Source organism: Quercus lobata, chromosome 12 (assembly GCF_001633185.2).
Source record: "Quercus lobata isolate SW786 chromosome 12, ValleyOak3.0 Primary Assembly, whole genome shotgun sequence".
NCBI classification, from domain to species: Eukaryota; Viridiplantae; Streptophyta; class Magnoliopsida; order Fagales; family Fagaceae; genus Quercus; species Quercus lobata.
The window spans coordinates 29,586,622-29,613,274 of record NC_044915.1 but is presented as its reverse complement, the minus strand read 5'-3'; the positions used below and the strand labels follow the sequence as shown (position 1 = coordinate 29,613,274).

The 26,653-nt window shown below is 35.2% G+C and overlaps 4 protein-coding genes across 4 annotated transcripts; all 4 read right to left on the bottom strand.

The window, feature by feature from the left end:
* Positions 1 to 209: 209 nt before the first annotated feature.
* LOC115970506 lies at positions 210 to 2,390 on the bottom strand. Its single transcript, XM_031090132.1, has 4 exons — positions 2,051 to 2,390; positions 1,508 to 1,746; positions 1,163 to 1,348; positions 210 to 1,034 (listed from the first exon to the last, which is right to left on the bottom strand). The coding sequence occupies exons 1-4, from the start codon at positions 2,388 to 2,390 to the stop codon at positions 210 to 212; spliced, it is 1,590 nt and encodes a 529-aa protein (XP_030945992.1).
* A 7,431-nt stretch (positions 2,391 to 9,821) lies between these two features.
* LOC115970886 (tetraspanin-19-like) lies at positions 9,822 to 12,377 on the bottom strand. Its single transcript, XM_031090505.1, has 5 exons — positions 12,011 to 12,377; positions 11,558 to 11,657; positions 11,201 to 11,281; positions 11,007 to 11,111; positions 9,822 to 10,303 (listed from the first exon to the last, which is right to left on the bottom strand). The coding sequence occupies exons 1-5, from the start codon at positions 12,172 to 12,174 to the stop codon at positions 10,049 to 10,051; spliced, it is 705 nt and encodes a 234-aa protein (XP_030946365.1). The 5' UTR covers positions 12,175 to 12,377; the 3' UTR covers positions 9,822 to 10,048.
* Positions 12,378 to 15,123: 2,746 nt separating this feature from the next.
* On the bottom strand, positions 15,124 to 20,633 carry LOC115971608 (eukaryotic translation initiation factor 3 subunit L). The gene is made up of 7 exons (XM_031091608.1): positions 19,923 to 20,633; positions 18,439 to 18,770; positions 17,442 to 17,781; positions 16,492 to 16,640; positions 16,300 to 16,393; positions 15,665 to 15,736; positions 15,124 to 15,535 (listed from the first exon to the last, which is right to left on the bottom strand). Exons 1-7 carry the CDS (start codon positions 20,460 to 20,462, stop codon positions 15,491 to 15,493), a joined length of 1,572 nt encoding a protein of 523 aa, XP_030947468.1. The 5' UTR covers positions 20,463 to 20,633; the 3' UTR covers positions 15,124 to 15,490.
* Positions 20,634 to 22,682: 2,049 nt separating this feature from the next.
* On the bottom strand, positions 22,683 to 26,435 carry LOC115972470. Its single transcript, XM_031092772.1, has 3 exons — positions 25,759 to 26,435; positions 24,237 to 24,317; positions 22,683 to 23,615 (listed from the first exon to the last, which is right to left on the bottom strand). The coding sequence occupies exons 1-3, from the start codon at positions 26,135 to 26,137 to the stop codon at positions 23,197 to 23,199; spliced, it is 879 nt and encodes a 292-aa protein (XP_030948632.1). The 5' UTR covers positions 26,138 to 26,435; the 3' UTR covers positions 22,683 to 23,196.
* Between the last annotated feature and the right edge of the window lie 218 nt (positions 26,436 to 26,653).

The window sequence follows — 26,653 nt, the reverse complement described above, 5'->3', positions numbered from 1 at the left end:
TTGGCACTGGTCACACTTCTTCACATGTTCTTGCGCTTCTTTCTACATATTTGACCACCAATAGCCTTAAGTGATGGTTTTATGAGACAAAAATCTTCCTCCTGTATGGCTTCCACAAATCTCTTCATGCAACTCCTCAAGGAGTAGCTCCGACGCTTCAGGGTGAATGCAGAGCAGGTATGGCCCAGAAAAAAAGCGCTTGTATAGTTTTAGTCCTCGGATAGCCAGAAACGAGGCGTCTTTCTCCGTACTTTGTCAGCCTCTGATTTATCCTCTGGCAAGATGTCCTCTCTCAGGAATAATACTATCGGATCCATCCAACTAGGCCCTACTCTAACTTGGTGAACATGAACCGTCTTTCCCTTTACCTCCATGGGTTTGCACAAGTCTTCTATGAGGATAACCCGAGGTAGGTTCCGCGCCGAGGAGGTTCCAAGTGTGGTTAGGGAGTCAGTGTGTGTGTTTCCACTCCTAGGGATGTGCAGCAGGCTGAATGATTCAAATCTTGATTGCAAATACCTAACTTGACTTAAGTACCCCTGCATTCTCTCGTCTCTTGCTTCTAATTCGCCTTTCACCTGGCCGACGACTAGTCTTGAGTCTGAAAACATCTTTACTACCTTTCCTCCCATTATTTGAACCATGGACATTCCTTCTAGCAAAGCTTCATATTTAGCTTCATTATTTGTGACCGAGAAGCCCAATCTTAATGATTTTTCAATGGTAAGCTTCTCAGGTGAGATCAAAATTAGCCCCACTCTGGAGCCTTTTTGATTTGCAGCACTGTCTACATATACTTTCCATAATAAAGGCTTTTGTAGGGAGATTGTGTCAACCAATTTTTCATCCATGTTTTGCGTCGCTGCCACTTCTTCTAGTAAGGGTTCAGCGAACTCCGCCACCAGGTCGGCAAGGACTTGACCCTTGACAGAGGTACGGGGCATATACTTGATGTCAAAAGCCCCTAGAACTGTGCCCCATTTAGCAATCCTTCTCGTGTAGTCGGTACTTCGAAGTACAACTCTAAGTGGAAGCTGAGTCAGGACGACAACAGTATGTGCTTGGAAGTAATGGGGAAGCTTTCATGTACCATGCACTATTGCCAGGATGGCTTTCTCTAGTGGTAGATAGCATATCTCAACTCATGTAGTGACTTGCTCACATAGTAGACTGGCCGTTTTATGCCACTGTAAACTCGTATCAACACCAAACTCACAGCATGAGGGGCCACAGCAATATAAGATGATAGAACTTCATCTATCTCAGGACTGGACATGATAGGTGGATGAGAGAGATATTCCTTAAGCTGCTGGAAGGCCAAAGCACACTCCTCGGTCCACTTAAATCCCTTTCATTTATTCATCAACAGGAAGAAGGGTCTGCATCTATCTGCTGATCGAGAGATAAACCGGTTCAAGGCAGCAATCATTCCAGTTAGCTTCTGAACTTCTTTTGGATTTTAAGGTGGCTGTAGACTGTTTATTGCCTTAACCTGGTTGGGACTAACCTCGATTCCCCGGTGAGTCACCATATAGCTTAGAAACTTGCCTAATCCTACACCAAAAGAGCACTTGGAAGTGTTAAGGCATAACTTGTGTTTCCTCAAAATTTCAAAAATGTTTCCGACGTCTCCCACATGCTTAGACACCACCTTACTCTTCACCACTATATCGTTTATATAAACCTCAATATTCTTGCCCAACTGTGGTTCAAACATCTTAGTCATCATCTTTTGATAGGTGAATCCTGCATTTTTCAAGTTAAAGGGTATCACCTTGTAATGGTAGTTTTCAATGGGAGTGACAAAAGCTGTCTTCTCTTGATCATCTAGGGGTAGTGGTATTTGATGGTATCCTTGAAAAGCATCTAAAAAGCTCATCTGAGGATGGCCTACAGTGGCATCCACCAATTGGTTTATTCAAGGCATAGGGAAGGGATATTTTGGGCAAGCCTTGTTTAAATTTGTGAAATCTACACATATTTACCATTTCCCATTCTTTTTCTTCACTACCACAGTATTGGCCACAGTAATGGGGAAGCTTTCGTGTACCATGCACTATTGCCAGGATGGCTTTCTCCAGTGGTAGATAGCGAATCTCAGCCTCATGTAATGACTTGTTCACATAGTAGACTGGCCGTTTTATGCCACTGTCAACTTGTATTAACACCAGACTCACAGCATGAGGGGCCACAACAATATAAGCAAATAGAACTTCATCTATGTCAGGACTGGACATGATAGGTGGATAAGAGAGATATTCTTTAAGCTGCTGGAAGGCCAAAGCACACTCCTCGGTCCACTCAAATCCCTTCCATTTATTCATCAACAGGAAGAAGGGTCTGTATCTATTTGCTGATCGAGAGATAAACCGGTTCAAGGCAGCAGTCATTCCGGTTAGCTTCTGAACTTCTTTGGGATTCTGAGATGGCTGTAGACTGTTTATTTCCTTAACCTAGTTGGGATTAACCTCGATTCCCCGGTGAGTCACCATATAGCCCAGAAACTTGCCTAATCCCACACCAAAAAAGCACTTGGAAGCATTAAGGCATAACTTGTGTTTCCTCAAAATTTAAAAATGTTTCTGAGGTCTCCTACATGTTCAGACACCACCTTGATCTTCACCACTATGTCGTCTATATAGACCTCAATATTCTTGCCCAACTGTGGTTCAAACATTTTAGTCATCATTCTTTGATAGGTGAATCCCGCATTTTTCAAGCCAAATGACATCACCTTGTAATGGTAGTTTCCAATGGGAGTGACAAAAGCTGTCTTCTCTTGATCATCTAGGGCTAGTGGTATTTGATGGTATTCTTGAAAAGCATTTAAAAAACTCATTCGAGGATAGCCTACAGTGGCATCTACCAACTAGTCTATTCAAGGTATAGGGAAGGGATCTTTTGGGCAAGCCTTGTTTAAATCCGTGAAATCTACACATACTCACCATTTCCCATTCTTTTTCTTCACTACCACAGTATTAGCTAGCCACTCAGGGTAGAAAACTTCCTTGATAGCCCCTACTTGTTTAAGTTTCGTCACCTCATCTTTGATAGCATTAGAATGGTCTCTAGATGAGCACCGAAGAGGTTTTTTTTTTTGGGTAACAGTTGGATTGACATTCAAATGGTGGCAAATGAAGTTTGGGTCCACCCCCGGAGCTTCGTAAGCACTCCACATGAATACATCAATGTTTTTTCTAAGGAATTCAATTAGCTCTTCCCTCTCATAGGGAGGCAACTGGGAACCGACCTGAAAGAACTTCTCCTGATCATCACCAACAGTAACTCTTTCTAGTTTTTCGTACTTCGCTTCCTCGGTTGATCCATTATCGGGCAATACCAGAGTTTTTGATTGTTATAAGTCCCTTTCAGTAGAGGCCGGTGACTTAGTTTTGGGCAAATGTAAGATGGCAGCCACTATGCATTGCCTAGCCATGGACAAACTCCCCACAATCTCTTTAACCTAACCCTCCGACGGATATTTCACCTTCTGGTGCAGGATAGAAGAAATGGCTCCTAAGGCATGAAGCCAAGGTCTAGCCACAATAGCTGTGTAGGGTGAATAAGCGTCCACCACAATGAAATCCACTTCCACCACGTTCGAACCAGTCTGTATGGGTAGTCTAATCTGATCTCTTGGAGTAACAGTCTTCCCCTCGAAACTTACTAGAGGGGAATCATAGGCAGTTAGGTCCTCGCGTTTCAAATTCAGCCCTTTGTACAGGTTGGGGTACATTATCTCGACAAAACTGCCCTGGTCTACCAACATTTTCTTCACATCATACCCCCCTATCCTGAGTGTCACCACCAAAGTATCGTCATGAGGTTGGATGGTTCCAATCTTATCCTTGTCCGAGAAGCCCAAAACTGGTGAGGTCTTTATTCTGGCTCTTTTTTGGCTTCGAATTGTTGTTCTCGATGGATAACCAAGCCACAGACATCACTCTGGAGGGATAAGAATCGATCCTACCAAGAGCAACAAAGATGACATTGATCGTTCCCAGGGGAGGTCTTGAAGAAGCATCTATCCGGGGATCCAAACTTGTCTGCTCTGCTTGGCCACTGGAATGGTACAGCAGTTGCTTCAACTTCCCTTTTCGAACTAGCTGGTCCAGATGGTCCTATAAATTCCTACAATCTTCTGTAGTGTGCCCTTAGTCCTAATGGTATTGGCAATAAAGACTCTGATTGCGTCTCATGGGGTTTCCAACCATCTAGTTCAGCCATTTGAAAAACGGCTCGTTCTTAATCTTTTCCAGAACCTGATGCATCGGTTCTCGAAATACTGCATTAATTGTTTGGGTGTTGGTAGACCCTGATTCTCCAGCAAAATCTTTCTGAGGTCAGTTATTATTAAAACGGTCCGACTTGAAATCCCTCCTCTCTTGAGAGATAATCTTCGCTTTACCTTTCCCTTGTTGTTGGTCTTCCTCCACCCTCTTGTACTTATCAATTCGGTCCATGAGTTGGATCACACTGGTAATCGGTTTGCTAGTCAAAGACTTCCTTAAATCATGCTCGGTCGGAAGGCCGACCTTAAAAGTGCTGATAGCCACGTCATCAAAGTCACCATCTATCTCATTGTACATCTCTCAGTATCTGTCCGAGTACGTTTTCAAGATCTCCCCCTCTTGCATAAACAAGGACAGTAGTGAGTCCAAGAGCCGAGGTACCCTACTACACGTGAGAAAACGAAAGCTAAAGACCTGGGTGAGCTCCTTAAAGGAGTCTATGGAATTGGCCCATAGACCATCGAATTATCTCATCGCCACAGGTCCCAAACTGGAGGGAAATATTTTGCACATCAAAGCCTCGTCTTTAGAGTGGACAATCATCCTTTGGTTGAACTGGCTCACATGTTTTGCAGGGTCCATTCGACCATTGTAAATGATGAACGTGGGCTGATGGAACCGTTGAGGAAGTTTTGCCCTCTCTATCTTGCGCGTGAAAGGTGATTTGGAGATTTGACTCAACACCTTGCTCATAGCGTTGTTTCCCAAGCCTTTACGAGGCGAGCTCTTGTATCTTCGCCTGTGGTGGTGCTCTTCATCGTAGGAGAAAGACTCGCTTGGTAGAGTTCTTGACCTTTGCCTGTAACTAGCATCCTCTTCATCATTGGAGGAGACGTTAGAACTGGAAGGGGTTCGTTTCCGTTGTGCATGGCACAGCTTTTTTTATTTTTTTTATTTTTGTAAATCGTCAATCTCCCTTTGCATGGCTCTTTCATTCTGCTCTTGAGAGACATGAATCCCAACCCGGGAATGACTTTTACCAGTATGTGTGGTGTGTGCGCTACCTTCTCGATCTCGCTTGCGTTCAAGGTTAAGGAAGTTATCATGTTGCCTAGAACCCATGGATTCTTCTTGATGAAGACTTGGTCCCACCATAGTTAGATGTCAAACTCACTATCACACAAGTTCTCCCACAGACGGCGCCAATTGTAAGGACACAGTTTACAGCCCAAGCCTAAGATGTATGGGATCTTGGCCTAATGAGCCCAATACAATAAATTTGTAGAGAGTGGGTCAAAGAACTAGGCCTTAATGAGTTGGACAACGGTTAGTACTGATTTAAAGGACAATTAAACACAAATACAGATAAAAGGTTCTGATGTCAATAGACTTTTAGTTCAAGGAGATCACACTTGTATAAATTGATCACAATTGGGTACAAATACAATTTAGATAGCTACAGTACTTTCTCTGATGAATTTTTCGATCCTCTTCTCATGAAGGGTCTCTCACATTATATAGCTTCCTTTGGACCATCTTAATCCTACACTTGTTGATTATTTGACCCCTTACTTAAGTATCTGTCCCATCGGACACCCTTTTTGGCTTTTTGTGAGTTGTGGTGGCCAAGACAGTACTGTTTAAAGGTTTTCTTCACATAAATGCGGCAAAAGAAGTAACTGCAGTGCATTTAATGCGGAGTTAGCAGCTTTCCCTTAGATATTTTTAGATGTCCTTCTTTCTCGTATGTTCATGAGACACATCTTTATCACTGGAGCTTCCTAGAAGGTCATCGTGCTTGTTGGAATACGTATTTGAGATGAATTTATCATATCCGAGGAGATATTCCTTCTCGGACTATCCTCCTATCTATATTTCGCTCATTGAATCTTGAGTTTGAATCATTCATTACCATTCACTCATCCTCGAATTATTCACGTTCTCGGTCAAGGCCCAAGGCCCAATATATAATTTGGGCCCTTAACCCTACCGCAGTCATTTACTACATTAAAGTTGTTTTTACTCACAAGGTAAAAAAAAAAAATAATAAAAAAAAATAAAAAAATCATGTATTAGAGAAAAAAAAATGACAGAATTTGTTGACAATAATGTCCAGCCATTCACTACATTAAAGTTGTTTTACTCACGAGATAAAATTTAAGTATAGTTTATCAAATGCATCACTACTTTGATTTTTTTTTTTTTTTTGGATTTAATTGTCCTTATATAATACTATTGTATAACATTAATATATTTTGGACATCATTATAATCATGTATTTGAATTTAAATAGGATAATTAACCATTATTAATACTTAACTTAGTACAAATAAACAGAATTTCTATCCTCAAATTTTACTTGACTTTTTTCTAAAAAAGAAATTTACTTGACTACTTTTTGTACAATTTACATGTACTCTAGTATTAAAATAAACAAATAAAATCAATTAGACCATTGAGGTTTAACCGTTTGGGTTTTTTTTTTTTTTTTTAGAATCTACCATTTGGGTTTCACAATACCATTTGTTGACACATTAATAATTGGAATGAGTAATTTTAAACCTTTAAATGTCTCTATTAAAAATACTAAAATATTTTATTTGAAGTACAAAACTTTTAATTTGAAAAAATATCTTATAAGATAATCTTTTATATGAAATTGATACATAATGAAAGAATGACGTCTCATGACTGTGTCATGAATGACGTCTCTTGACAAACACTCGACATGTTATGCTAACGAGAGTTATAAGAATACTTGTTAATAATTTATTTTAGAAAAGTTTTGACATCATTTTTATGAGAAATGAAAAAAGTTATTAAAATATTAATTGTTTTTTTTTTTCATAAAAATTTTTTTTAATTAGATTCTTAATCAGTATTCTAAAAACACTCGTTAATATTTTTGAACGAATAAATAATTTAACCAAAATAAATAAATAAATAAATAGAAGATTCAGATCAGATTTGGTCAGAAGCTGTTATCCAATGATGTAGATTTTTAATGGGATCAAAGGATAAGGCGAGGCTCGGACACGTGGCGCTTGCTTTCTAGTCTTGGGGGCACGTAAGTCGATGTTGTGGCAGCTTTCTGACGTTTCAGAATGCAACAATTGAAAAAAACGTCAAGAAAAAACACTTGTGAGCATTAGCAAAGGCACATCGTTCAATGATGTATTTTCAGAGGCTAATATTTTGTATCGCTATGGTCCATCAGTCATGAGGAATGATTAATTTCTAGTTAAAAATTATGAGGAAAAACAGTAAGAAATAAAAAAAATTAATAATAATTTAGTCAGGGATGGAAATGTAGGGAGTTTTAAATTTTTTATAAATATATCTCGAAAATAGTTGTTTATATGTGTTTATTCAATCCACTAAAAAAAAAAAAAAATCTCGTGAGTAGTATTTGTATATATGTGTCTATAAATTTTATGTGTTAAATTTTAACCAGGGTTGTAAACTTTGTGTTAAACAATGTGCCTGCAATGGGCTCATATTGTTTCTTTAAAACTTTCAACTAGAGACTAATATTTGTTTATTTATGTTTATTAAATCCACTAAAAAAATGTTTATTCAATAAATCAATTATTAAGTTTAATTTAAAATATTAAATAAATCAAATTTAAACAAAGTAATATAGTCATGAACAAATTTATGAGTATAAGATGAGCAAAATAGGTGAGTACTAAGTACTCTTAATTTTAAAATTATATAGCAAAATATCTATCTATCTAAAGTATTTAGCAAAATGTTCTTATTTTAGAACTCAATTTTATCAAAATTGAGTTATGTGTAAAACTCGATCTCTTCAAAATCGCGTTCTATGTGTATTTTTAAATAAAATTCGATAATAGCAATATTGAGTTTCACTTAATTTTTCAAAAACATTTAAGTGGCAGAATATATAATGTCAAGTTCTGCTTATAACTTGATTTTATTAATACCAAGTTCCAAAAACATGGGCATTTTGCTAAATACCTTGGAAAGAGGAGTATTTTGTTACATAATTTTAAAATTAAGAGTATTCACCTATTTTGCCTGTATAAGACTTAACTAAAGTATATATTAGATTATATGTTTACATATATGAAACATTTAAAATATAGAAAATAATTTGATAGTTACAAATTACAATGAGAAAGTGAGATTTGAGTCCTAGATGTTAGATCACTAAGAAATGCTAATTGAGCTAATAAATATACTTATATAGGTTGAGGATTGAATTGTATAAGTTTGGACTTAAGATATTAAATTATTATTTATTACTTATTGATAATATAAATAGTCAATTTTGTAGTAAAATCATATATAATTCCTTTTTTTTTTTTTTTTACAAGATATAATTTCTACTTTAGTCTAATCTAAGTGTATATGTGTGTGAAACTCCCTTTTAGAGACTTGAATCTTGATCCTTACCCCCCACATCCCACAAGCATTTATACTTGTGGAGTGACCACCATACCAAGGGTGCGCGATAGTTCAAATATAATTCTTAATAATGAAAGGTTGTTGAGTGTAATTTTATTCATATATTTAATTCACTCAAATATAATTTCAACTATAATTTGATTCTTAAGTATTAACTTATTTGTATGGGTAAACTAATTTAGACCTAGTGTTTACTATATATATATATATATAATTACATTTGGTGATAAACTCGAATTCAATTCATATTTGAAATATAACTAAATGAATAATTTGAACTTTTAACTACTTGGATCAGTTAGCTTGTTTACAACCCTACAAATTGGCCAATAAACCAATTAATCATATGATTTTTTATATAAAATATTATATCTTACGACATCATGTCATATTTCAACTTCTAAAAAGATTAATAAGTTTTGTATCCAACTATCTGTTTGTTTTGGAAATACACATGTTTTAGAAAATACTTTCCCTGTTTTATGATATTGAGTAAAATGAAAAACAAGCCTAGTAGACTATTAGAGTGAAACACACTTTTACATCATTACATATTCAACATATTATTACAAATGAATTTACATAACAAAAAAATATAAATAATAACTTTTCTTTCTCTCTACCCCTTTCTCTATCCATAGATCGATTGTTGATTGACTATTAACTTTTTCTCAAACAAAACATTTTTTTTCTCAAACTATTCAATTTTCCAGTTAATTTTATTTGTTTGTTCTGAATTTGGGGTTTGTTTTCCCATTTGTGATTCCCAATAGCAGGAAAAAAAAATCCCATATGGGGTAGGTTTTCTTAAATGAAATTTTGTTGATATAATTATTTGAGATTACGATAAATTGATTATTTTTCATAAGAATCGAACAATATAATATGTTTTATGGTTCTTTTTTAAAGTCACAATCAAACACCAAAAACGATTCATCTGAAAATATTTCATGTCGAACCAAACTAAGTATAAAGTAAAAAGTAGCCAAAAACTTCCCCCAACACCCTAATCTCATTTAATTAATTTTTTAAAACGGAAAAAAAGTTATACTAAACAAAGCCAAATTCTATAAGAGAGAGAGAGAGAGAGGGTATAAATTCAAATAGGTATGCACATTTTCAAACTTAGTATGCTGAGTGCTGACTCCCCCGCATGACTTCTAAGACAACACAATGTTTAAAGTATACAGTATACATTAGGTGTTCTCTCAAAACATTAGGTGTCATATTATAGAATTAGAAAGTCATGCTAAAAATTGTATGTAACTCCCAAATTCCTCATTGAATTGCACAAAAGAAGCAGAGAGGTACCTGTGTACTTCCACACATACTGTACCCACCAGAAGAAATAAGGTATTTACAATTACAGTGACAATGACAATCTATTAACTATCAATGGTCCTTCCTTGAAATTGCATTCTAAGAAGGCCTTTAACATATGATAAAAAACTTTGGCGTGGATTTGCTCTGTAGAAAACTTCACATTTTGGACATACTGGTATTGAGACACTGAGTACAGAAGGCGAGTTAGGTGTTACAAGAAAGGAATGGTTAAAATCAGATATATTCAAATAGCCACCTTGAGTCCTTGGCTCAGTGCCTATAGCCCAAAGAATAATGGCCAGCACAATAACACACAGCTGCAAAATAGGTACTACAAGTGTCAGTTTTATTTTCAAGAGAGAACAACCAATTTGTGGCTAAAACACTGATTCTGTTCAGAGTAATTGACTAATTTCCCAAAAACTACATTGTAAGTTGCAAGTACCAAGATGCCAGAAAACAATAAGAAATTATTTCTGCTATGAAAATCTTGCCTAGAAAGTAATCCAAGACAATAATGGAAACCAAAACCATACCCCTAATATTATTATATAAAGAAATCCTTCAATTAAAATACCCCAAAAAATAAATTTATGTAGGACAATAAAGTGTTTCTTGTCAAGACTAAACAAAATTAACAAAATGAGATCCACAGGCAGTACCAAAAAAACCAAGATGTACAAAAAAAGGGTCCATTTTATAGCATTCAAATGATTTTCAAGCAAAAAATTCACTTTATGTGGGTGCAAAGTAATCAGAAAATTTTAAATTATACTGTATGCTGCAATGTCAATCTTTCTACGTTGGATTTTCTTAGAAATCAGATAAATTGTTATCATTGTTTTCGTCCAGCATGGAGACAAGAACATCAACCACCATAGTTGTTTTTCTAGCTATATTGATATAGCCAATTTTGTTGATGTTATACAATCACAATCATAGAAGACAATATGTTTCTGCAATGCTGAAGGTGTGATAATATTATTTTAAGTTCAAAATCTTAGATGAAGATTCAAATACCTGTGGTACCAAAATCATGATTAGAATCGAGCGGCACATCCTTATATGGAAGAACACAAAAGTCTTGAACTCTGTATGGTTCTCGTCGATGTACTTGGCAAGTTCCTGTCCCAAGAGAAGGAATGTGGACAAGTATAACATGAGAACATATAGCTGCATCAGAAGTTTAAGACAATAATTATAAGAAAGCATACTTCTGCCCAGTCCATCTTGAAGAAAATGGTGACAAGCACAGCAACTTCTAGGAAAAGAAGCGAGCAGATGGAGACAATGTACTGAAAACTAGTCAAGGATGCCTGAATAAATCATAAGATGCACAAAAAATTTGAAGAAAATTTTGCAATAGAATTACGGAAAATGAGGCTTATCATGAAATTATTCCCAATGAAACAGGTTTTAACCTCAAGCTCTCCTCCCAAGACAAAAGTCCTTAAGGAAATTATTTTTATAGTAAGAAATGAAGCCTAAAGACTAAAAAGCCAGGCGAAAAAAAGACTAAATTGCCTAAAAGAGTGCCATGCTTTAAGTTACAAGAAAATTAAAGAGGATACTATGCAAAGTGTATAATTGCTAATACAATTAGCAACCATACAACCAGCGAGAGTGCTCAGGCAGACAGCAATTCCCACGCCTAAACATGTGTATATAAACCTGATAAAGGAAAAAAAAATATTTTTTTTCTTAGATATGCAGTAAAAATTACAAAGATATGCAAATTTGCAAGAACAATATGAAAGGAAATAAGAGCCAGACATATATTTGCGAAGGAAAATTCCAATACTTATGATTAAGTTATCATAAAAGTTGAATGTCATTGAGGAGCACTCTTTACAAATTAAATTGGAACCGTAATTGTGCTTGAATTGGTTATGTTCTTTTGAACAAATAAAATTTTTCTGCTCTATTTACTTTACTTTTTAAAAAGAAAAAGAACTTTGAACCAATTCAGGCTTTAAGTTTTGCAGAGAAACTGTTTTTTTAAGGAGTAGAGAAGGAAAATTTACCAGGGTCTAGGTAGCAAAGAAACAGAGGGCAGGTAAGCAACCCCATCTTGCCACTTCTTGAGCAACCAAAGTGAGTATATGATCATTCCAACCCCACAAATATTCACTATCAGATTCACTGCTCTGATTGAGTTATGCAAGCAGCACCTTCTACACCTTGCCATGTTCTTCAACACAGTCTTTAACTCTCAGTTTCCTCCCATTTCAAATGAGTCTGCAGCTAGCTTAAGTAACTCTTAACGTCTCTTTTGAGCAAAAAATTTTCCACAGTTTGCTTAGGTGTTTGGTTGAGATAGGTGTGTGTTTTTTTACCATCTGCCACAGGTGTTTGTGTTAGAGACAGACGGGGGAGTAGGAACTGAGGAGTGACTATACATATGCCCACCTACCATTCAAAACATAGCCCTTTTTTTTTTTTTTTTCTCTTTTTTTTATTTAGTAACATTCAAAACATAGCTAATGAGGCAATATTAGCTCCATGTGTTTTCATTTATGGCAGCTTAACTTTTTGGATAACACTGTTTTTTTCATTAAAAAAATAGACCAAACAATCTGGGTTACCAAAATCTAGAAGCATTCTATTAAGATGATTATGATTATGGTTATGATTTTTAATTTTGGCTCTTATAGTCCAATGCATGCAGTTCTTGTACTCTTATATATTTCTAAGTTTTGATTGATTCATGAAATAAAAAATGGAAAGACGTATGTTTGCTACATTAGCCTACTTTTGTTTAATGTTAATGCCGATGCCAACTAGCCACGTGAAACGTAATGGTAGCAATAGCAACAGCTTGTGCAATGTGCAATAATTTAAGGTGGGTCGTTTTAAGTTCATTGCTATCATGCATGTCCTTGTCTCTCAATTGGAAAATCTTTAAATTTTGTGTGGTTTAGGCTACGTTTGGATTCGGCTGAACTGTTTGCATCTGTGTTCTTCCAAATTTTTTTTTTTTTTTTCACACGTTTTTGAAACTTGCGGCTACTATTCATGCACTACTATTCATGCACTGTTCAATTAACAGTAGCCACAAAGTTGGACTTTTCAAACTTTTTTCAGCCAATCAGTGCACATCATGTACTGTTCATAGACCCACAAATTTCATTTTTCAACAACTTTTTCATTAAAAATGGGTCTCACGGTACTATTTACACATTTAAAAATTATTTTGCTACAGTGTTTTTTAATTTTCAGCTGTATCCAAACGGTAGACAAGAAGGAAAAATGAAATCCTCTCCAACATCTTGGGAGAACCCTTTTTTTTGTTTGGGGGTGGGGGTGGGGGTGGGGGTGGTGGTGGTGGAGGGAGTGTTAAATTAAAATCAAGCAAAAAATCGTGTTCAAATTTATTTTATTCTTTTGCTTGGTAATACTTGTACGTAATAATTGGCGCTTTCTTCGAAAGCAACGTTGATTGCTGATTACTTGAATTTATTAATAGACTTTGATTTATTCTTGGGTGAGGGCCGAGGGCGCTGGGTCAGTGTGTAGAGGTGGTCATTTGAATTAGAACTCAATAACAACAAATAATACCATAATTATCTGCTGGAGGATAAGGCATTGAAGAATAATATTCATAAATAATAGTTTTTTTTTTTTTTTTCTTTTTGTTTAATAAAAAAATTATATTTACTTTATTATAACTTATACAACATTATCCTCTCAAAAAATAATTATATAACATTATGTGGCATATAACTAAGGGTAGCAAAATTTGACACGACTTGCGAACACAATAGACTCAATATGAAATTAGCATGTTACGAGTTAAGGCTTAACAGGTCCATATCATATTCAGGTCAACGCAACTAACCCTTTTAATAAATAGGTCGAGTTAGTGTCCAATCCATAAAACCTATTTAATTAAATAATATTTTACCAATATATCTTTCAAACCCTGGATATATAAAATTATTAGTTGTTGTGATTTATTTTCTTTATTATATTGTGACATTGAGAAATTTTCTAATTTTAAATGATTATTTGTGATGGATTTATTTGTTAGTTCCTAATTTTATATTAAAAACTTTTTATTTTTTTGATTTTTCATAATTTAGATCAATTTGATTAATACTATTTTTTTTTTTTTGCTTTGATAAAATCTGATAAATGAGTTGACATGACTGGCCTGTTTAATAAATAGGTTGTATTAGAATTGATGAATCTTGACACATTTAATAAACATATCGGATCAGCCAAATACTTATTAGTCGACACGTAAACACAAATTACCACCCCTACATATAACTACACAAATTTCAATAAAAAAATAATATCAAATCTAATACTATTATAGTTTTATATATTATCCAAATTAATACAGATCTTATCATTAATTAATGGGGAAGATAGTCTCCTAGTTTACATTATACATCAATTGCATCCATTCCCACAAATACCATAAGAAACATTTGACAAATCATAAACCAGTATAATTTTAAATTAATTTAGTTTTACAAACGAAAATAAAATAAAACCTATTACACAGTTCACAATTAGCAGGGACTTACCAAACAGCCCCCGCCTAGAATAAATCACTACCGTCACCATTGGCTATAGAGTCACATTTGGTGAGAAAACAAATATTATCATAACTTTTTAAGATCATGTTATAGAGACTCTTAAAAGACATTTGTTAATAGACATTTGTTAATAGATTATTTTAGAAAAAATTTCATACCAGTTTCATTGAAAATATTTAAAAAATAAGTTGTCTATTTTTTCTTTTTTCATAAAAAGGTTTGTAAAAATACTTCATAAATCAATGCTCTTAGTACATCCCTAATCTTTCCCCAACTTTTTATAGGTCTATTAGATTACATTTATTCAAGTACCCAAATTCCATAATGGTTGAAAATTAAATATTCAAACAGATCTAACTTAAACTAAAACTTTAATTAATAATCAGTAGATCATGGAAACAATCGTTCAATATCAGCATCAACAATTACTGCTGATTAAGACACCTTACTAAGCATAGCTACAGCAATGATATTAAATTTCAGTAAAGCCAATGCAAATGTCTTTAGTAAAGAACCTGCAACCAAACTGCAATTATTCCTTTTCATGACGCCAGGATGGCCAATTATTGTCGTTGTTGAATGCAATCAAGAAAACAATAGCATTTGCAAACTACTAATAATTAGGCCCCACAGAAGAGATGTTTTTTGGACACTTAGTGGCCCCTAAAGAATTTAATCTACCATTATAAAAACATGCCTAATGCACTATTTGGATATAAGCTAATTAGCATGCCTGCAAAACAAAATTGCTACCCTTGTTCTTAACAAGAAATTATAACGAGGTTTAAGAAATGCACCGCAACTTGAATCACATAGTAAATAGCTAACCACAACCACTAATTCAAAAAGGCATGGAAATGATAAATAGGTAAAGGAAAAAAAAAACGTTGTCTAGTATAAGAATCGAAAAGAACAAGGCATGACCACAGGGGCCAACACTAGACGGTGGTGGGCAACTCATTCCAGCTTTATCCTGTCCACATCAGTGATCACCCCTTCAAGCTGTTACCAAAGAAAACATGGAAGATCACTTTAAACAAATAATAATAATAATAATAATAATAATAATAAAATAAATTTCTAGATATTGGAGTGACAGAAAATAGCTTCACAGCAACAGAACATGCATACCTTGACAATCTGTCTCAAGAAGTAGTCCCCATATCTCTTAGCTGGTCTAGATTCAACAACATGAATCATGTCCTGCAGCAATATAAAAAGATGACTTCCAGCACTCTTAATGGTCCTCTTCAAAACATTTCAATTGTTCAACAACCTAGTCATGTTTGGCTTTAAAACTTCATGTATGTTTAGCTTATTTATTTCTTATATCTTAGCTACATAGACAGAAGTAATCCAAAACATTGATATAAATAAGAGATATAACAAAAGAACATTAAATAGGCAGGGCAACTGAGCAAGAGAAGGCAAGGTCACAGTCACCAATAGTTTCCAGAGACTTGAAGCACCATTTTATTATTCAACAAACATGTTAGTACTACTTGTAATCCATATAAGGGTTGAAAACGCATGCATTGATAGGGATAACGGCATGACTTCAGCTGACCATATTACATTAAGTTAGGCTATGAAATTTCATATTTAATTTGCAGAAACTCCATCAACAAGAGCTCAAAATTGTCTTTGAATTCAACCATATGATAAACTCTATTTTGCAGTTGAACTATTTCTGACCCATACAAGTTTCCCAAGGACCAAAAACAAAAAAAGGAAATAAAATAACTGCAGAAAACAAAGTGGCATACATCGTCAATGTAGAAATCCAAATCAGCATTGGATATAATTTTTCCATCACCATCAACAGCATGCGTCTTATGCTTGTATGTCATCAAGATAGTCCTGTATGGCAAAGCAGGAAAATGCTCAAGATACCATTTTCACAAATTACCATACAAAGAAATAGGTATAAAGCCAAAACCGTGTTTCTCATGAAATACCTCAATGTGGGTTCATCAACTTCCATATAGTTTGCAAGCTTCCCAAGAGAGATGGTTGAATACACTTTCAAGAAGGTCCTCACGCCTGATAATAACTGTTGTTGCTTCACCTCATAAAGGAATAGTTTCAACTGAAGCCTATAGGCGTCCTGCAATAAATAAATGCAGTTGGTAAAACAAGAGAGAGAGCAAACATGCAACCAAACATAGAGTAAGTTAAATAACCCAGCCAAAGTATGCTTTAATTTTAGGTAACCCCACAATGTGGAATGACATGATTTTTTTTTTATAAGTGTGGAAAATTTGAGGATCATAATTGAGGATCATAACCATCTTCAAAAAATTAGTGAGATATTCACATAAAAAGATGAAGAGGGCAGACAGTATGCTTGCACAAAGTGATGGTGAAACAATGGAAGCCCCTAGAACATAATTGGAGAAGCCCATACCTTGTTCAGAATGTCTAAAGTTACATTCATGGGGAATTATTAACACTCGCATGATGATATTTCTAAACAAGTCATTTCACATCTATTTAAGGACGAACCAGTTGATGTTTCCAAAGAATCAACAACAACCAAGCCTTAGTCCCAAAGAATCAAGCACCTAAAATTAGTTCGCAAATTACTGAATACTGTTAAAGATGAATAGAATATTTACTTATAAAAAAAATGATGAATAGAATAGTTAAACCATATAAAATTAGTCTTCATGAGAGATCTCTACACTGGCTATTTTTCTTTCCCCAGCAATCCCCTTTTTGGCTTTAAAGTTACAATATCTAAAACAAAGTGGTTCATTTAGCCAATGAGAAAAGAATATCTTCACTTCTAATCTCAAAAGTATTCTGTCAAAGACATCTGGTGGGGAAAAAAGCCTAAAGGAGATACACACTTAGTCCAAATCTTTTCCAAGCACATAGGCTCCAAAATTAAAGGGCAGGTAAATACCTGGTTGTAATTTACAAGAGGCTCCTCAAAACTTGGAGCCGAGGGGGTAATGAACTTAGGGCATGCATATGAGAAGAGCTCATCATAAATAGCAAATGCCTCATCATCATATCTTTGCATTCTGATCATCTTTTCACCATACTTCTCCCGCAACTGAGAGTTCACAGTTTCCTCAACAAGCTTCACTTGGGGACAAAGTGAAAGGCAAATAGCCAGCAAGGCATACATCTGCTCATTCTTCTTTAGTATTTGCTCATACTGTGGAGACTTCTGATGATATTGCTTGGTCTTGTAAATGTACAATAGAATCTTATTGAATTCACGAATTGCCTCCACATACCTGAAAGTTATGTAACAGTAGATGTTGAGCTCAAAAAGAAGGGGAAAAAATGTGTAGAGATCTAACAAGCAAATTTATAGTAGTTTTATAACAAACAGAACAATTTAAATGAAAGTAGTTTTGGTGTCCACCCAAAAGACTCCTTTACTCTCAGAATTCATACCGTTTTGTCAATCTTGGCGCTACTGTATTGTCAACAAAACAATCTAAGAACTACAGTATCAATAATATTTGTCTCATGTCTAATCCATGTCCCACTCCCCTGTTAATCTTGGTGCTTCCTAGGTTTCTTCTACCAATACAGACTTCCTAAAAAAATACTCAATGACTACTATGTAATGACATCTGAATGATTTCACAATCATAAATGATCATAGTTTCCATTAGAATTTTTTTGAATTTTGTTACATGCTTGCACCTCTAAACTCTGCTGACAAGGCAACATTCTAAATCATCGTTAGGACCATACTTTTGAATTGGGGAAGTAAGACAACCATCCACAACTTATATATACTCAATAGAAGACACTAGTAGGAATCCATAAGTTTACTTTAATAACTAAATAATCAATAATAATTAGGAGTAAAATAACAACAAACAATCAAAATTAAAATGGTTATATATGAAAAGATAAAACAGAAAACTGGGTAAACATACCTCCGCAACATTAAATTGGCAAACCCATAATGATATATGGTGGTAATGTGGCTTCCTATCACACTTGTATAAACACCTTGTTGACTAATGTCAATAGGCTGTAAACACTTTAAACCAGTGTGATAATCACCTAAAAGGCAATGAACCCTCAGCAATCCCACCATGCTGAAATAGCCCAATACCTTTAAGACATTACTCCCTCCATTGTAATCATATCCATCTGTCGAAGTAAATTGTTCCAAACCCTCTTTCTCCTGCTCAAGAATCTGAACGATCATGGACTTCTCCACAAGTGCTTGCAAGAAGTTGAGCACACCATACACATTCCAAGCCTGTGTTAAAAACACCATGACGCAAATTTCAATACACAGATTGTAGGAAGAGATCAGAAGAGGAAGTACCAGTTGAGCTATAGCACACTAGTAATCCCCTATAGTTTCAAAAGTAACAAATTAAACCCTTACCATATTTTACATCCTAAACACAATATCATTAGACTTAAATGAGTGGAGGTTTAATTTGTTAAATTTTAAAACTTAGGGTTTAATTTGTTACTTTTTAAAACTTTTTCACTATTGAAAACTATAAGGTTTAATTTTCTTTGTGTAAGTGAAGCCCAGATGCGTGATTGAATTGTTGGAATGTTGGCGAGGTATGGCGAGCCTTGCCCTTGTGTGTCATGTGGAAAGAGCATATTTTGCAGACATTGTTTGATTGGGTACATGCTCTAGGCGGCACCCCAGCCACATCTTTTGTCAATTTTATTGACCATCTCTTTCCTTTTGAGTTGTATTCTTTGAAAAGGGTCCAGTACATAGTTTTTTTTTCTTTCTCTTTTTCTTCTTTGCTGTTTGTACATATTTTTCTGGCTACTTCATTATTCTAATGAAGTAGTCTTCTCTTAATACAAGTTCTCTTACCTATCAAACCAAAAAAAAAAAAAAAGGGCTACTACCTAGGAAGAATGAACACTTCATTTAGGGTGCCATACTTGTGTTGTACCAGCCGTTTCATGTTATAATTTTTCAGAAATTGCTTGTGTTGCTGTGTCTAACCGTACCCGTGTCCGTGTCCGTGCTTTCTAGACTAATACACATCCATTTTGTGTCTTTCCCTTTCTTTTTCCTAATAATTTTTTTTACTTATAAAAAAAAATAAGTTCAAAAAGAGTAATTATATACACAACAATTTTCACATCAGTTGAGTTGACAAGCTATCACTGGTTCTTATCAGCCCAAACTAACATTACTTTTTTTATCTACCAATAACAACTTTTAACATCAATAATTGTGAAATTTTTTTGCAACGTTAGACTTAATAATGCCAAAATTTTAATTTCTTATCACTCACCACATTTGTTCCAAACAATTAACTACAACGCAATTTGAAACTATATCAATTCAATTACGCAATCAAATTCACCAACCGAGCAATCCATTCTCATTAAGCAATATAGAAACAAAAGAAGAAGATGATGAAATGACCTGATCGAATTGAGTGAGAAGCGCAATCTCTTGTTCTGTCTTGTTCTTCATCTTAGCTCTATACTGACAGAAGCTCTGAAACTGGTACACAAACTCATCCACCATATCCCAAAGCCACTGATTCGGCAGCTGCATGTTCACAACACCGTGAAGCACAACCTGAAACAAGCTACAGTAATTGTCCCAAGAATCGATCCTCTGCTTCAGCGTAGGTGAAAGCCTCGCGTACAAGTGCCGGAACCACATCTCACGGTAGAGGAGGCAGAACACGTGGTCGTTGTCGACGTAGTGAGCGACGGCGTCCACCGAAGGCCACGGCGTGTCCTTGAAGAGTCGCTCGGAGAGTGTCTGGAACGAGGTCTCGTACATCTGGTGGATCTCGTACACGTTTTTCTCTCGGATGTGACGGTACAGGTGAACCACGAAGGATTTGACGGAGTCGGGTACGAAATTCGGGTCGTACCCGAGGGCATCGGAGGAGGCTACTGGTGGTGGAGCCGCCGAGTTGGGTGGTGCGTCGTCGTGATCGAAGTTCGCCATTTTTTGTGTTAGCGAAGCGTTTGAGGCTGAGAGAAGAGGAAGAGAGAGTGAGAAGAGAGAGAGGTTAGGGTTTATGCGTTACCGTGGGGGAGAGAGAGAAAGAGAGAAACGGATCTACCGTTATTGATATTTGGGTTTTTGGATGATTTTGGACTTTTGGTTATTATGAATTTGTGAGAGACCCAAACACCCAAAATCCAATATATTGGCCCTAACTGTATTATAGCCTCATAGGTTAGCCTGCCTGATGGGCCCTTTTTTGTTTTGATAATTCATGGTTGGAGTAGGGGATTTGATTCATTTGAACTTATGACGTACCCGAAAGATCCTTCAGAAAATGTCAATTGAATTATAAAATCTTGACCTACTTATAAGCCGTTAATTCTTAACATGAATCCATCTTCAATAGTAAATTTTCATATGTTTCACATTACCAATTTAGCATAGAAATTAAATCGAAAGTCGAGACTGACCCAACTGGTCAAACTGATGAATTGGTGATTAGTAAATGTATTTGGATTATTTATGTACTCTAAATTAGTTATTTATTTGATAGTTAATTTTTTTAAATAAATAATTTTAGGGGTTTGGCTTGGATCTAGTGTCCTGTACACTGGACTCGATAAGATGCTACCACATGACAGCATCCTATTGGGTCAATGCCTAATTTATTTGATAGTTAATTTTTTTAAATAAATAATTTTAGGGGTTTGGCTTGGGTCTAGTGTCCTGTACACTGGACTCAATAAGATGCTACAACATGGCAGCATCCTATTGGGTCAATGCATAGGACGCATGAGACATAAGCCTTTCTATTTTTAGATAAAAATTAATAATTTGTATTTATTATAATTTGGGATTTCTACTTTTTCCAATCACAAAAAAAAAAAAAAAAAAAAAAAACCTAAGGGTGTGATGAAAAAATTATTTCCCCCATAAATGCATAAATCAATACTACCAAGAATTTTGGAAGATACCTGTTTACTCAACGAATGATTTGAGTATTGATTGCATTTGTCAATCTCAATTCCAGACCTCGTGAAATGTGTCCCTCAAAACGTGAGATTAGAGTAATGAAATTTTTTTAAAAAAAAAATTGAAAAAAAAGGGGGACAGAAGAAACAAACACATCGTGATGAAGTTAAAAAAAAAATACTTCGGGTGAATTTTGTAGATTGGAGGGGTTTTAAAACTAACAAAAAGAATGATTCTATTTTATAGGGAGTAAGTGAGTAGAAGTATAAATTTAAATCAACGTAAAAGTAAGAGTTTATTAGAAACAGAAACACATTTTAACGCAGAAGTAGGAATTTATTATTTTTGTCAATTTACTATTTTAACCTTATTTTTAAGTTTTAGGTAAGGGTATTTTTGACAATAAAAAAATAATAACTAACTTTCTTTTGCCAATTTACTATTTTAACCTCATTTTTAAGTTGTTAGTTAATTAATTTAAGAGTATTTTTGACAAGAAAAAAAGCAATAACTAACTTTCTGAATCCTCTTAATATATACAGATAGATAGAATAGATAGATAATGATCATAAAGAAACATAAAATTTTAAAATCATTTTCATTATTTTCAATTCAAATCTTTTATTTTTGCATTTTATTTTTCTTTACATTAATTATTTTTACTTTTACTTCTATAAACATCCTAGTATATGTTTATCTTTTGTTTCATTACTGGTCAGAGTCTCATAAGCACCAATCCATTCACATGCAGCAATTTCCACGGCCTAATCACGTGGAACAATTCCATGTTTGTAGGCTGCTTGGCTGGGAAGGCGACTCAAGATATGTTGACAGTTGAAACCACAATTTTAAGCTTGTCCTTGCTGGACTCCTTGCCAAAGTGGCAAAGTAACCATTTCACAGTGTCATATTATTTTTTTATAAATAGTTTGTAAGAATAGTTATTAGATTTGCGATTTAAAACCAATTCACTCCCATATTTTGCTTAAGAATAGCATCCCTTTTTTCTTTCCCCAATCTTCTAGACATATAAATGCTCGATAAATAGCTCAGCATATTCAAATCTTAAGAGAAAAACAATAAGAAAGAATAAATAATTGAAAAAAGGCATCCATTTCTGTAGCCAGGTTTTAAAACATTGTGCACACATGCACAACACATCAGCTGGAACCAACTAAAAATTATGATCACTCATGACCACAGCCAGATTAAAGTAAGCACAACACCAGGCTCATAACTAGTAACTTATGGTAAACTGGTAGCGCATATTGACAGCCAAATTAAAATATGCACAGCCCCGTGCTCAAACAAGGGATCTGCACCAACAGGTGCACCATCTGACCATGTTTAGTCAGAAGCAGAAATTTCTCACATCCATTAGTAATTATCAGTCATCAAAGAATTCCCAAAACTAGATACAAAACCCAGCAAGAGTATAAAAAATGCTTCCATTTCTGTGACTCAGGCTTCCCGTCTCATCCCCCAACCCCCCAACCCCCTTTTTTCCTCTTCTTCCCGTTCCAAGTAGTTAATTATTCACAAGCTATAAAGATTACCTAAGAATAAGATGACAGAACCAACACCTTATACAGTGTACATCATCCCAAGCCAATTTAGCATTAACTCGTGTTATAATGACATCAGTGAGACCATCACAAAGCTCATGCATTCAATAAACAAAACTGAACTCCTCTCCCAATGCTTCAGTCATAAGATGCTTGCAAGGAAGATGTCTAGCTCTGAACACCTAGTTTAAAGATCACGTTCTTTGCCTGTTAGAATTAGTATGAATAATATGAGGCACTTCCTGATAACTCTCAGATTCATCTTCTTCATCAGAAGATAGGAGGGATGACCCCATCCATGCCTTAAACCCTTCATTAACATGCCTTTCCACCTCTGGTGTGACGTCCAAGGGATGTGCTTCCAACATTTCCAACCCAAGGTTTCGACCACCAGAGTCTCTCTCATCAAGAGAAACTGCTGCTTTCCTTTTTAGGAAAAATGCAGTTCCCCCATAAAGAATAACCAGTCCCCATGATGAGATCTCATAGCACCAAAACAGGGGCTCACCACAGCTGTTCCCTAAAGTGAGGAGGGTTGATCCAAGAAATAATGCAAGAAGACCAAAGATGATGGCAAAGACAACATTCAGCACAGACAAACAACGAACCCCACCTGTAGATTACAAGGAAGCTTAAAATCCATTTATTTGAGGTTGTCAGTCAACACCCAAACAACCAAACAATAATTCACTTAAAAAATAATTGCAATCAAGTACCTTATATTCCTGGCCAAAAAGGTGTTAATTATTCATATAAATCGGCCTCAAATCAATAAAGTCATATCCAAACTACCTAGAAGCTATAAGGCTCCTACCTTTCTTTCTTCAGTCTTGTTGGCAAACAAAGGAAGCATAATACGGCTATCTTAGGAAGAATATATCATCATAAACCAAAATTTTGCAGGCTAAACTGAGTATAAACTCACCTTTTTTTTTTTTAAAAAAAAAAAATATGAATTTAATTAGTTAAAATCTGAGCATCAGAGATGAGAAAAACACCAATGATTTAAAGAAGAAAGCATTGAAACGCCCAAATATTAAGTCCAGCTATTTCTAAAATACAACAGAACATGCTCACTCCTGATCTATTTTGTAAATAATTATTTGTTTGATGTCTTCAAGAATTGAAGAAAGAGAGAGAGAGCAGGGGGTGTTATTTAGCCAAACATTCAGCAGGAAAGAACAATACCACATGAGAAAAAAGCCAATCACAGAAAGGGAAAGAGAGAGCATACCTCTTTTTGAAGCACAGTAATTATTCTCAACTACTTTTAAGCACCCATGTCTTGTTGGAGCAGAATAAGCAACAGTTATTCCTGTGGCAAAACTAAAACTATGAGAAATGAAAATCATCAGGCTTAAAAAAAAGTAGTAGATTACCTAGTTATAATTACAAATAAACAATGTAGAACCTATGTGAGAAATTTTCCAATGAAACAACATCCCTCAGATTTGATCCCAGAGCAACTAAATATCAATGCAGACCATGACTTTTCCATATAATAGTGTACAACTGAAGGATCAGAGCTTATATACAAGAGGCCAGAAAATATTGCCAGGTTCTTTCTGGTAAACAACAATGCTGCAAATAATACAACCCAATTGATAAATACATAGAGTACACAACAAAGGGTGTTTGGTCCTTCATTCTTGTCACATATATCAGTTTACACAGCAGTGCAGTGACTTCAAATGCTTCAATGCTCAATTTTGCAAACCCAATATCTAAAAGATCCTACATTTGATAAAACAAGTAGCAAAAGTTTATAAATTTAGATAAAAATTCTAGGTCTCTGGCCAGAACCCTATGCCTCAGACATGATTGGAGAAGATGAAGATAAAATTTCATAACAAGAAGTTTGGAAAACTTTTGTACTTTCTTGACTTAGCACAGAAGAAGAGAGAAAAAGGGTTTTCATAAGGCAATTATAGAGTTTCCAATTAGACTCCCTGCATCTCACTGTATACATATTTCAGACTGGATTCCCATTCAAGTAAGTATGCTTTATGCTTAGGATGTTGCACAGACAGCATATCCCCATGCTACAGCATGCAAATCAACTACTTAAGAATACAAATTAAACAGTTGACGATGTTAAGTCTGAATACTTAATTATTAACTTTTTCATTTAAATTTTCCGCACACAAAATGCCCTATAAATCAAATTATACATAAAATGACTAACATTTGGAATCAAACCGAATACTTCGTTATTAACCTTTTCATTTAGATTTTTTTTCCACACACAACATGCCCTATTAATTACATTATACTTTTTTTTGATAGGTCTATTAATTACATTATACATACAATGACTATTTTTTGGAATCAATATCAAGTTTAGAAAGGCAGTGAATCCTCAGAATTTGATAATCTTATAAGCTCCTAAATAATATAAAAAGGTCGCACCCAGTGCACAAAGCTCCCCAAATACTATAAGAGCAAATACCAAATAACCCTGCATTCCATTTCCCATATATCCCAATTCCCAAATCTGCAGCTACATCTTAAATTCACACTACTTTCCAAAAACTTAGCATCGATATGAAACAGAGGAAAGGAGCCATAAGCAACAACAAATTTTATTCTTTATACAGCTTTTGTTTTTTCTTCTTTTGATAAGAAGCAAATCACCTATAATCTTTTTCTATTCATATACCAAACCAACACAAAGAACTGAAAACTGAAAAACCCAATTCACATATCAAAAAATCGAAACAAATGAGACAGCAAAAGTCTGCAAAATTTTTGCTTACCCGCAACAAGATAGGCAAGCGAGACAAAGAAAATGAAGATTGAAGGAAGGAACACAACCATCCAGTAATAATCCACAGTTTGCTGATCCGTAAGAAAAAAAGCACCCGGAAAATGCTCGATATAGCCTCGGCCTTTAGCGTTAAAAGGCAGAGGCTGAAGCCTCTCGTCGCTACAAAACGGTCTCTTTCCATTGCTACCGGGGAACACGATGTTCAAGCTGATAACCGTACTTACGATCACCGTGACCGAAACGAGCGCCATGAGAGTCACCACAAGAGGTCTCTGAAGCTTTCCCCAAGCTTTCTCTTCGTCCCTGAGGCTCTGGTACTCGTGCTTCGGCATGAACGCTTGGCGAAGAGCGTCGCCGATTATCGCCATCGGAACCAAACCAAAACAAAAAACCCTAATTGAAAAGGCTAGGGTTTGGGGATTTTAGAAAAATCAATTTTGAGGAACCCTAATTGGAAGATTTGGAGACCTAGGTTTCAAAATTAGGATCTGTTTGATATATATAGTAATGAATGAAAAACAGAAGATAGAGATTGTGTCGTAGCTTTCAGATCTTGGAGAGCAACATTTTCACGCACGTTTTGTGTTTTGTGTGTTTTTTTTTTTTTTTACAGGGATTTTTGGCGGGTGTTCTCGTGCGGTGACGTGTACAGTGACTCGAACTCTAGGATTGGTTCGTAACAGGATGAGCTAATACGAGGAATCGAAACTTGGGACCAATCTGTTTCGTTTTAAAATTAACGTTCAGTTTAATTTTGTATATTTTGATTGATTTTAATCCCCTGACTTTTACTTTTATCCACTGTTGTGTTTCTTTTAATTCGGTCATAGTTTGTTGTAACGGCTAGAAATAAACTTGTTCAACAATTTGAGTTTGACTCGGAA